Genomic DNA, 13,162 nt, shown 5'->3' on the forward strand with positions numbered 1-13,162 from the left:
ATGAACAGGCACAAGTGGGCTAGTGAAACTGAGCGCAACCTTCCTGCAGGAATCTCTATCTGATTGGTCGGTGGGCGTCTCCTGTTTGACAAAACCAAAAAGGCAGCATGAGCCCACTTAACATACTTTCTACTGTTTTGTCTGTCAAAAAGGCTTGCTAGTTTATCAGAAAATCCACGATTTCCAGCTGTGTTATAACATGACCAGCTAATAACAATAATCATTTTAAAACCTTGACATAATCTGTCAGATGACTATTAAATGACAGTTGACCCCAAGGCGATTCTATCTATGCCTCCTCTTGAATGGCCTCAGGTTTTAGTCGGCAGGGGCTTGTAATGCTGCGTAGCATGATAAGCATGATAAGGTGCAAGGAGCAGAAAAAGTTGACATGGGTGCTAATTTTCAGTTGAAAAAAAACGCTGGCATTATTTAATCAGCTGAGGGCGTTGACATTGACATAACAACGTAATCAACAAGTACCACATGTTCTAATACTATGAGACTCATGAAAACGCCCTCAGCTGATAAAAGGTGTGGGGGGGGGGGGGGGGGGGGGGGACTTAGTGTCTTATTTATTTATTTTAATAAGTTACTTATTTTATTTTAAATAAACATAATACCAAGGGTCAGAAGTTTTACAAGAATTTTGATCTTACAGAGTCATGACAGAGGGACTTGGTGTCTTTATTCATGCTTGAAAGATGAACATGTATTTTTTTTTTTTTGAAAGGGAATAAGCTGATGAAGCTGACAAGTGACCAATGTTTACCGTTTAAAAATATTTTTAATTAAATGCAAACCCCAGTGAATCATATGCTCTTGTTTCTCTGTTTTGAGAATCACACACACTTAGCAGTCTTGTTTAAATGTTAAGAATTGAGTTAATAAACCGAACTAGGAAATTGTTTTTTGTTGTTGCAGATGTTATCTCCGCTAATTTTATTAATTTAAATAAATAAATATTAGCAGGTTCTCAATAGTAGGCTATTTCAATTCAGGGAGGGCGCAAAAAAATATTTGTCTCCTAGGGTGGGAATGACAGAAAATAATTGAGAGCCACTGGTCTAGAACATGTTGTACTTGTTGATTAGCTCACGTTGTTACGTCAATGAAAAACGCCCACAGCTGATAAAATAATGCCAGCGGTTTTGTTTTAACTGAAAATTAACGCCCTTTTTTTTGCATCAGAAAAAGATTTTTTTGCATTAGAAGTTTTATAAAAATCTATGGGTCCCTGAAAGTGAGACAAAGTAGTTTATTGCTCCCGAAATAGTGGTATGTTTCTCATATTATTAATCTCGTTGTACCAATGTGTTTCAGTAACTGTGTAAATAAAAAAAAAAGGGGGAAATATGGTCATTTTTGAGTGAAACTTACACAAAGGAAATTTAATATGCCTCAAATTTGTTATTACAGTTCACATCCATTGATTATTCCTTCATCCAAATATAATTTTTTCCTTTCATCACTTTATGCCCCGTTTACACCATCCCGCTAATGGCCGCTAATGGCCGATGGACCACCGATGTGGAAGTCAGGGTGATTCGGGTGACATCGGGCTAAAAATGTATGATCGGGTCAATTTATCGGGGTAGCATTTACACATACCCGATTTTATAACGATAACATAACGATTTATGCCACGGAAGACACCCGAAGTGCGTTTGGCGTCATTTGACGTCATTTCGAATGACGCCAAACACGTCAAATGACGCGTTTGGCGTCATTTCGGGAGAAGGCAAAGGGGAGACTGGTTTAGACTGATATTTATTTATATTACAATAGCGATTTTATAATAATAGAACGCCGGTTCTAAATGGGCGAAGTACCCTGTAGTTATAAAAGTAGGACATCCATCCATCACCCCCTATTTATACCCGAGTGGCAGTTGAGGGTCTTCCTTAACACAATCTGGTCACTCACAATCGTTATTTGTCTAGGGTTCTCGAGGGTCTTTCGTGTGTTGAGGTTGCCGATATAAAGACGATAAAACACGATAAAGCGCGGAAGATTAACGAATATAGCCGATGTGCCCAGGAAAATTCCCGAACGATTTGCGATGTCTTACGTCATACTCCCGTTCTATTCCCGATTATAGCCGATTAGCCCATAGCAACACCTGGTAACCGATTCTACCCCGATAGACCCAAAATTAACAAACATGTTCGTTCTTTGCCGATGTTGCCCGATGTTGTAAGGGATCCGGATATTTAAGTTCCTGTTTTTTCAGCAACATGTGTTTTTTATTATTTATTTACATTTTGTAGGTCATTTGGTGTTTTCTGTTTGTTTTGGATTGCAATGTACTTTCGACTCCACCCTGCTACTTCCTGCATTTCTTTGGTTTGCTGATATCCCCTGAGTTTGTGAACACACCTGTTGCTAATGTGTGTTGATTGGTTTGTGGCTACTTAAGCTCAGTGTGCCCATTCAGTCTCTGTCGGATCGTGCCTGTATGATTCCTGTGCCTTGCTGGGAATAAACTCAGAGAAAGTTCTTATAACCAAGCCTTCTGTCTGCGATTGGATCCTTTTGCACCGAAAGCCTAACAGATGTTGCCCAATCATTGAGCATTTCTTCCTGTTTCTTCCCGTTGTCTAACGATGTTCCCGGGAAGAGTAACGGTGTTTTCCCGATGCAACCACGCTATTTGCCGATGTTATAACGATAGCTGCTGATTTAGCCATCGGGCACCATCGGGGCCCACTATCGGGTAGGTGTAAACAGGGCATTAGTGATTAAGAACTGCATTATTTAGCTGAAACTGCCAGCTTTTGGCTTAGACATACAACAGCATATAGTAACTAATAAAATAAAGGTTGTGGAATAAAAAAATCTTGGAAAGGACTTTATATACTTCATATAGCCCTGTGGCTTCCTGGGGTTGAGCCCCCCCAAAAGTCAGAACCTAGAATTGCCCCTGGTACAGAGGATACAGCAGGATAATCTCAATAGCGGAGTAACCGCGACAATTGCGTTCATTTTAGTTGTAACGCTAACACCTTAATTTGTTCGCAGATGACTATAGGGATATCTGGCGGAGTTGGACCACAATTTCGGGAAGATGAAATAGCCTAGGGCACTTTTACATAACAGACTACCTGCCTTACTAGTACTACTACTAGTGCCAACTTGCATAAACTAGCCTACTGCCAGAGACACTGAGACAGAGTAGACATGAAGAGTCTCATTGGGCCGATAATGTGCCCTGGACTGAGTGCCCGCCCCTCAATGTGGACTGAGGGCCCGCCCCTCAATGTGGACTGAGGGCCCGCCCCTCAATGTGGACTGAGGGCCCGCCCCTCAATGTGGACGGGCTCCGTCTGCGGGCTGCAGTCAGGGGTACTTGGCCTCAGCCTATGGGGTCAGAACAGTCTCATTAATAATGAATGCACAGAGAAGGATTCACAAATGTATTTGGTGATTTATATATAAATTACTCACAAATACATTTCAATGCACACATAAATGGATAGCGGTATTTATAAATGTGAAATAAATCCATAAACAAAAATAAGTTTCACAAACACATTTCTGATCCATACACAAATGTACCTTGTTTTAAATAAATGTAATATAAATCCATAAATATATTAATTAAAAAAATATTTGCAATTTTCATCACAATGTATTTGGATGTTGTTACATTTATATACAAACTGTTAAACATCATTTACAAGACGTTTTTAATTTGTGAACTTATTTGCATTTGTGTGTGAACTGGTCTGTATTTATGTGTGGATTTTTGAGACTCTCCTGACGTCGCTAGATTCACAAATGCATTTTTTTCAACAAGGAACTCTCTGTAGCCAATCAGATGCCTCCCTCGTTTTCAGCCAATCACATGACTGCAGTTCCGACATCTGAGTCCAGCCTCCGAGCCTCCCGGTTCCCTCTGTCAAATGTCTACTCTATGGGAAAGAACATGGGTTTTTTGAATGATCGTACATAACAATCTCTATAGGTGGTGAGGAAGTAGCCTAAAAGCTGCGTCACGTTTAGCTACACACTTTTTCCATCTAGTTTCGACTGGGTTTTGGGATTATCGGTGCCTTTAAAGTAGTAAACGGCACCGACGTAAAAACCCAGTCACTGCAGTCATGTGATTGGCTGAAAACGAGGGAGGCATCTGATTGGCTACAGAGAGTTCCTTGTTGAAAAAAATGCATTTGTGAATCTCGCGACGTCAGGAGAGTCTCAAAAATCCACACATAAATACAGACCAGTTCACACACAAATGCAAATAAGTTCACAAATGAAAAACGTCTTGTAAATACAAGTTTAACAGTTTGTATATAAATGGCACAACATCCAAATACATTGTGGTGAAAATTGCAAATAGTTTTTTCATTAGGCCCTAATATATTTATGGATTTATATTACATTTATTTAAAACAAGGTACATTTGTGCGTGGATCAGAAATGTGTTTGTGAAACTTATTTTTGTTTATGGATTTATTTTACATTTATACATATATCGATATCCATTTATGTGTGAATTTAAATGTATTTGTGGGAAGAGAGTAATTTATATATAAATCACAAAATACATTTGTGAATCCTTCTCTGTGCGTTCATTATTAATTGATTGTTCTGACCCCATATCAGCCGGCTCTACAAAGCTGATCCTGCCTGTTCCCGAACCTTTGCCTGTCTGACCACCCGCCTGTTGTCGAGTCCCTGCCGGTCTGCTCCCCTGTTTCCGGCTCCTCGCGCGCCTGTCTGCCCTCCTGATACCCAGGGGCGTATCAAGCTTTCCAAAAGTGGGGGTGTTCTGGAATAGGCGAAGAAATAATCATTCCAAGTAGCGATGATCAATTATATGAACTTTAACATACATCTAGGCCTACAAAATGGAAGAAATGCGAGCAGATACACTGTGCGTGTGTGTGTGTGTGTGTGTGTGTGTGTGTGTGTGTGTGTGTGTGTGTGTGTGTGTGTGTATGATTCATTGTGTGTTTGTTTGATACACGCACACACACACACACACACACACACACACACACACACACACACACACACACACACACACACACACACACACACACACACACACACACACACACATACACACACACACACACACACTGTGTGATGAAGCTGAAAGGAGCTTCAGCAGCCTCTGAAGGCTGAAAACATGTGACACATACTTTGTGTATATTTTGAGTGATACACCTTGTAGATTGAAGTGCGTTTTCTCAAGGTTTGAAAATGACGAATCGCACGAGGATCTCTACTCTCCGTAAAGGCTGCCTGTAGCCCTAGTCAAACCTTTGCATCCCAACCGCGGTCGAAACAGATAGCCTATAGCTTGCAACTTGCAAGCACGTCAGTGTCTGCAGAGGAAGAGAAGTCAACTTACTTGTTTTCTCTTGAAAAAGCCGTCTATAGTCCCCTGTCTTTTTCTTTTAGTTTTCGGCATCATTGGCTATATTGCACGAAAAAAGAGAACAGTTTTAAAACTAAAGTAGGCTTAGTTCCAGTCGGAAGAATGAATGGGATCTTATGCTAGGAGGTAACTAGCTCTTGAATAGAGAGCCATGAACCTTGCATCTATTAATGATTAATAATTAATCGCTTTAATCGCTTAATATGCCTGGAAATGTTGCCTTCATTACAGGCAGTGAATGATGCTGATCTAAAACAGTGATTCAATTCTACCTTTTCATTGAAGGCGTCAAGTCAGTATGCAGCACGAACAGTTAGGCACAGCAATCTGTGAGAAACTGCTTGAATGACCGCGGTCACCGCGCTGAGCTCTCAGGCAGTCGGGTCTCGGGAGCACCGCTGCCAGCGCTTTCTGCAGGCTGCGCAAGCTGTTTAGTCTACGTAACGTCAATTGTAGCGCTGGGATTTACAGAGTGATAATTTGATACAGAGGGATGCAATCATAGCAACCATTTTAAATTGCATACAACAGGCGAACGTTTACTATTTTTTATTAGAAAAGCTGATTTTTGTGAGGATTTGACGAACAAAAGTGGAGGGGATGGAATGGCCTTCCAATAGAACTGAGGGGGATGCATCGTACTCATCCCCCGCGTCTGATACGCGCCTGCACCGACCCCTCGCCTGCCCGACTACCCGCCCGCCGACGGAAGCCCCAGTCTACCTGATTGCCTGCCGTTCCCCAACTCTTGCCTGCCTCCGTTTACTCTGCCTGTCCGATCCTGATCATCTGTGCCAACAATAAACATTTCGACTGCCCTGTCACCATTTCCAGTCTGTGCACTTGGGTCCTGCCTAACCCCCCCCCTCAACAATCGTTCTTTGAAGATAAATCCACCTTACCTGACTCTATTGAGTGTCTTTCTCAATATTTATATTCATATCATCCTTTATCTGTTGTTCAGGTCAAGTTAAAATCCATATAATGGACACGAGCTAGTTTCAGCACACACAATTTTTAAGCTTCCGTTTCAGTTTAAGTATGAAACTTTCAGTAGCCTAAATGTTTGTGTTTGTGTGCGCTTCTGTGTGACTAGAAACAATTAGACATTATTTTCGAATCATCTTTGTTATTTTGTATGATTATATAACTATGTTTAAACAACTTTAGTTAGATCACATTTATTAGATCACATTTCAGATTTCTTTAAATGTACAACTATCGAAAATATTTCCTTCAATATTTGTTTTTGTTTCGTAAAAGAAACAAAATTATATGATGTTGTAGGCTATATAACTTATATGATATGATATATGAAAACTGATATGTCTACATGGTATGATTTGGGAGACTCTTCATGTTGGACGAAAACACAACAGCAAGACAGAGTCCCTCTGTGATCCGGTCGGATCAAAGGCTGAACCCACGGGAAGCCTCTCCTATTTGTTCCAGTAGAGTCCATACGTCCTGCGCTCTGTGAGCTAGCTTCCCTGGTCCCTTCGCCGCTACAGACCTTTCCTTTGAACACCTTTACCACACGACGGCCAGCCAGCACCAGTCCCACCGCCGCCGGGCCCCCATTCTCCTGAATTATTTTTTTTAACTTGTATTTTTTTAAGATCCTTCCTGACAAGTGTTGCGATTACCTGCCTATTTTTTTTGTGTTTGGTAGAAGCATACTTTCTGCTGATGTTGTCCACTAGGGCATGGTGGAAAACTAAAGTTTTGTGCACCTCTCGAGACACAGGAAGGAACCCTTCCTACGAGGCGGCGGGTTTTTGACCTGGGTGACTCTGAATATTGGTGTAGTCTTGTTAGTCTTTTCCTGTATTTTTCAGTTTTTCTTTTCTGTTTATTGAGTGATTCCTTAAGAGCCTGGATATCCCTGTATAAGTTTGACTCCCTTCTCTTGACTTTCTTCCTTCCATTGCTTCTCTGTCTAAAATGATAAACAAAGCATTGGTTTATAGATCATGAGTTCTAAACTTCATATTCATTGAACAGAAAAACGATGACAAGCCGTTACTCTAGTTTTTTCAACATCCTTTCATAATTTATTGATAAACCTATTTTCTGTAAAGAAACTGGACTCTGGGGTGGAGTAAACTGGCTCTCTATCACTTTCTTTCTCTCTCTGGTCCATCTGACATTGGGCTTTTCTCCAATATGCTTACTTCCTTCTCTTCCCCCTCTTGCTTAAATCTTTCACTGCCTTCACCTTTCCTCGCTGCTTGTTCTCTTGCCATGTCTTCCTGTGCTTCTGTAAATATGCAGCCCTTTTCTCAGGATCAGCATTACGCCGGGCCCTGTACTGGCGCTGCTTGTCAGCAGCAGATAAGCGACTCATCTTCCTAAAACAGTTAGTTAATACTTAGTTAACACTATTAATGGTTAGTTAATGTACCAGTTATTCAGTATGTATTCATTATTAAAAAACAAAACACTATAAGCATCAACTATCACAATGAAACCTGGCAACATTGTCAACCGTGTTACTCCCTGTCAACTGTGTGACACTTGATGGGTAACAGCTGACAGGTAACAGGGTTGACAGTTCGGCCATTTTGGGGCCTTGTGCTAACTGGCAACTTTGAACCTGTCGCCATATGACCTTGATCAACTCGTGTTTTGATACACTTTCAGTTAATATTAGTAAAAAATAATGTGTAATGCAAGTGAATAAGAAAATGTTGATAACACAGTTGACAAGCCATTAACCCACTCAATGTAAAACCCAAATTATTGATGAAATATTGAAGAGGAAAAGGAAAAACTTACCCAACTGTTTTCAAATTTACCACCACTGCAGGAAATGACATCACGTGGTGTTGGACATGTGACTTTGGAGCAAACCCTTGCTGAATTATAGGGGTTTTGTCAGTGGGTTGTGGGTAACACGGTTGACGGAAATTTCTCGGACTCGCACAAAGTGGATGATTTAATGTTTATTAATAATTAGAATCGTTTTTAAAACACATTCATCATATTATGATTATTTCCAAGAAATAATGATTAAAATAATTCTCAAAAACACATAGTTTATTGTTTTTTCTTAAGGCAACACCTGACATTCAGCAATTAGGACAGCAAAAAAACAGCAACTTCTAGTATGGAATATGCATTTTCTGATTTTTTTTTATAGAACTGGTTGAACTTTTTAAGTGAAATGAAAAATAAAAAATAAAGACATTTTGTACAATTTATAAATACATCCCCTTGGACATGACATGTACCCCTAATGCAAAGAAATTAGTAAAATAGAAAGTTAAAAAGGCATTTTAGTATTAAAATAGAAAATAAAGGCAAAGTTAAAAAAGCTTTTTAGAAAGTGCAATGTATTTAAGATCCACACATCGGCTGTGTAGTGGGAAGCGATTTGATTGGCAGTATGTGTCTGCAAAGACTAGTCCCCCATACGTCAGACACACCCTCGGCCATCCATCGACGGACGCATGTAGTGTGAACAAGGCCTCAAAAAGCCCCCATCCGTCGACGGACGCATGTAGTTTAAACAAGGCCTCAAAAAGCCCCCATCCGTCGACGGACGCATGTAGTTTAAACAAGGCCTCAAAAAGCCCCCATCCGTTGACGGACGCATGTAGTTTGAACAAGGCGCCTTGTTAACTTAGTTTGCAACTCTTGCGCCCCAAACACCGCTCGACCCCGAGAGCTGCCTTTAATTAAAACACCCACTTGTTAATCAAACAACGCACGAACCAACCCACCAACAGCACCGCCTTGTGGTGGTGGTGTCGATTCTGACACAGCGTTACCACGCTGTAATCTCAGTTGTCTATCTTGCTTTTTCGACTTTTATGACCTATAAACGTTGTTATAATGATTTATAGTCATTACATACAAGGGCGTCAGTTTGTTTTTAGAAGGGGTGGGGAAAATAACCATAAGCTTGAGTGTGGTTTGAAAAGTGCTGGGTACCCTTATGTGAGCTATTCATCCATTCAACGCTGCATTACAATATGCTCTAAAGTGTATTGTCTGGTGTTGAAAATCCTATTCGAACAATAAAAGTTGAAAACCACAGTTTGTGTTTTGGCTTGTTTTGCAAAACGGCGTTGGAAACACCAGGGTATTGGCTCGAGATTGTAATACTAATAATACACTAGTAATACACAGGACAAAGAACAGTGTTGGCAATTTAACACTTATCTTGACATCAACAAAGTTTACCAGACAAGCAATGCCAGACTGTAAAGGGGGTACGAAATGAAAAGAGGTACTGATCAGCCTTTTGAAGACGAGCGAGGGCTGCTGGTAGCATATATGCTGCATTAAAAAAAGAAAAGCGCCCAGAAGAGAATTGCATCTGCCAAATCCTGACCACCAGTAAACACTCGCGAAGGACCAATGTAGACTTCACTCGTTACAACATCATAAGCAAATTGCCCGCAAATAAACATTTCCTAAGCACAATAAACAGAATCCGTAGAGGCCCATGGAGTAGCAGGCCGTGTTTCACTTAGGGTGCACTCACACTAGGCCATCTGGCCGTGGCCGGGGCCGTTTTCACACCTAACCGTGCTCAAATCTGCCTGTGTGAGTGTGGCCAGTGTGGCCAGGCCAGGCCAACTTGGCCACTTGGGAGAGGTGTGCTGCTACGGTACGGGCCGCTACGGTACAGATGCTAGTGAGCCGACACGCGCACACGCACGGCTACGCAACCTGAGCTGGTTGACGTATAGTCCATGCGACGACCATGGACATAATAAAAGGCGATGAGCCTTCTTTCCCATTAAACGGTAAACATGGCGTAAAGCGGTTCAACTGTTGGTTCACGTTGGTCCCATAGAGAAGTCGAGTGTCTGTCAAAGTGCGAACTGTGTTCTCTGTGTTGTTGTCCATTGTTGTTAAAAGTACAAGAGCCTACCGTTGCGCGGCCAACGGCCACGGCCAGATGGCCTAGTGTGAGTGCACCCTTAAAGTGGAGCCGAGAAACACTGATCAGCACCTGAATTATTGCACCTTCAATACTATGATAGCACCTAACGTTTAGCACGGAACCACAACTTCATTCGCTACAAAATGAATCATGAGTTAAAAATGTACGCGTCATCGTTAGTTTAAAAAATAGTGCAAAAACATCAAAAGTATCATCAAGAAATTCGCTAAAAAAAAAGAAGATGTTTCAGACTGGTGTATTTCCTCCTCCGTTTTTGAGTTTGATTCATCAGATTCACTTTCAGGTTAATCCAGATTTTCTAGAACTGGCCTTCTTCTTCTGCAATGTCATTCCCCTTCAGTAGTGAAGCACGGCGCCTGGGTCTTGGGATATTAAAGTGACTTGATTCCGACTTGGAGCGAACACGACACCTTATGGCTGACGGAATAAGGGGGGTGACCTGGGAGACTCCATGGTCTCTCCTGATGGGGACTGGTTTTAGTGAGTTTGAGTCATCAGATTCACTTTCGGGTTGATCGTGATATTCGCGAACTGGCGTTACTTCTTCATCTGCAATGTCATTATCCATCAATAGTAAAACACGGTCGGTGGACAACTTGGGATTTTCAAGGCAGCTTGATTCTGACTTGGAGCGAAAACGAAACCTTCTGGCTGACTGGGAGGTGGAGGGGAGACCCAGACTGAGGAGGCTGGAGGGGGAGGAGGGACCCAGACTGAGGAGGGTGGACCAGGAGGGGGAGGGGGGACGCAGACTGAGGGGGGTGGACCGGGAGGTGGAGGGGAGACCCAGACTGTGGAGGCTGGACTGGGAGGCTCCACTGTCTCTCTTGATGAGGACAGGCTGATGGTCCTTCTGATGGACTGAGACCGACACAGATCCATTATGTGTGGGGCTTGAGGGTCGGGCTGGACCCGGACTCTGGTCACCATGATGATCATCCATAGTTCTATCAGGGATAGTTATGGTACATTCTTGTTGGTCCCTGGTTGGTTCAGGACCATCAGTGGACCTTAGTGGTGTAGTTTCTGGAAGAGAAGGCAGCAGAGAGTCAGGACATACAGCCAGCCTCCACATGCAGCAACACTCACTGAAGACTGAAGCCCAGTGGAGCAGCTCTGCAGCTGGGTACTCTCAGGTAGAGATGAGGACACACACACACACACACACACACACACACACACACACACACACACACACACACACACACACACACACACACACACACACACACACACACACACACACACACACACACACACAAACAAACAAACACACAACCGCATACCAGAGAGACGCTACCACTCCACACAACCAGGGACACACAACCATAAACAAAACCAGTTACCCAACTACCCCACAAACAAGAAGCACACAAGGGACACACAACCAGAGTCAGACACACAACCAGACACACGCAACCAGACAAACAGTGGGATATGGCTGCCATTATCGTTGTCAAACGAGGATACAAGTAGTAGAAGGATGCTTCCACCCCAGAGCTGTTTGGTCCAGTTAAATCAAACCCGGGAGCGTTCCCCCTGACGCTGCCTTTCCTTCGGGGCGGAGTGTCTTTTGAACGCCAGTTTGGTCCAATAAAACAAACGATCATTGAAAACAGGGTTCTATGTCCGCTTCCAAGTGAACTCTGGTTTGGTTGGCTTTAGGTTTTCCACGTTATCTGACCCGTCTACGCCTGTGGTCAAGCCAGCCGCCTCTAAATTTTGAGTGCACGCGTATTCTATCCTTTATGGCAAACGCAGTGAGTCGACCAAGCAGCAGCAGCAACATGTCAGAACAGCAGTCAATATCATTCAGCATAACCTCCAAGATACATGTTAGTCTAATGTAACCATGATACATGTTAGTTTAATGTAACCATATTACATGTTAGTTTAATGTAACCATGATACATGTTAGTTTAATGTAACCATATTACATGTTAGTTTAATGTTACACTATTACATGTTAGTTTAGTGTTATCATGTTAGTTTAAAGGTGCTTGCACACCGCCTCGCTGCCGGACGGTTCAGCGCGGCGGTGTCGGGCCGGGCGTTTTCAAAAGTGTCTGGTGCCGGGCGGCTGCCGCTGAAAGTTTCAACACGGGGAAAGCTGAGCGGCGGGGCAAAATCTGTGCGCGTTCACGTGGGCAGCAACCGCTTCCTGGTCTACGGCCGCTTTTGTAACCGCCCCCCCTCTGCCGCCCTTCCCTCATCGAGATGAACGGAGGCGGCGAGTTGCCGTGCGGCGGTGTGAAAGCAGCTTAATGTAACCATATGTTAGTTTACTGGGACCATGATACATGTTATGAGAATGATGTAACCATATGATTATAACTGATCATGAATATTTAATAGAATTATAGCAACAATGTGTCTGGATTAGGCTATATTGACATGAGTTTCATTACTGCAGCTTTAACACAATTAACACAACTCACCTTCAGCAGGCTGTGTTTCACTGGAGGGAGCTGGAAGGATGGATGTCTCTAGACCTGCAGGCTGTGTTTCACTGGAGGGAGCTGGAGGGATGGATGTCTCCAGACCTGCAGGCTGTGTTTCAGTGGAGGGAGCTGGAGGGATGGATGTCTCTAGACCTGCAGGCTGTGTTTCACTGGAGGGAGCTGGAGGGATGGATGTCTCCAGACCTGCAGGCTGTGTTTCAGTGGAGGGAGCTGGAGGGATGGATGTCTCTAGACCTGCAGGCTGTGTTTCACTGGAGGGAGCTGGAGGGATGGATGTCTCTAGACCTGCAGCCTGTGTTCAAACATACAGTTCATCCATACTGTTACACCACTGCATTAAGTTATTTGTCATTCTACTGCATATAAGGTAGCACTGTACAAACACACTTT

General features: G+C 42.8%; 1 protein-coding gene across 1 annotated transcript; it reads right to left on the reverse strand.

Annotated features, from left to right (window-relative positions):
- Window positions 1–10,325: 10,325 nt before the first annotated feature.
- On the reverse strand, window positions 10,326–12,825 carry LOC115553296 (uncharacterized). Its single transcript, XM_030369467.1, has 2 exons — window positions 12,749–12,825; window positions 10,326–11,336 (listed from the first exon to the last, which is right to left on the reverse strand). The coding sequence occupies exon 2, from the start codon at window positions 11,251–11,253 to the stop codon at window positions 10,609–10,611; it is 645 nt and encodes a 214-aa protein (XP_030225327.1). The 5' UTR covers window positions 11,254–11,336; window positions 12,749–12,825; the 3' UTR covers window positions 10,326–10,608.
- Between the last annotated feature and the right edge of the window lie 337 nt (window positions 12,826–13,162).

The sequence above is a fragment of the Gadus morhua genome, chromosome 1 (assembly GCF_902167405.1).
Source record: "Gadus morhua chromosome 1, gadMor3.0, whole genome shotgun sequence".
Lineage (NCBI taxonomy): Eukaryota > Metazoa > Chordata > Actinopteri > Gadiformes > Gadidae > Gadus > Gadus morhua.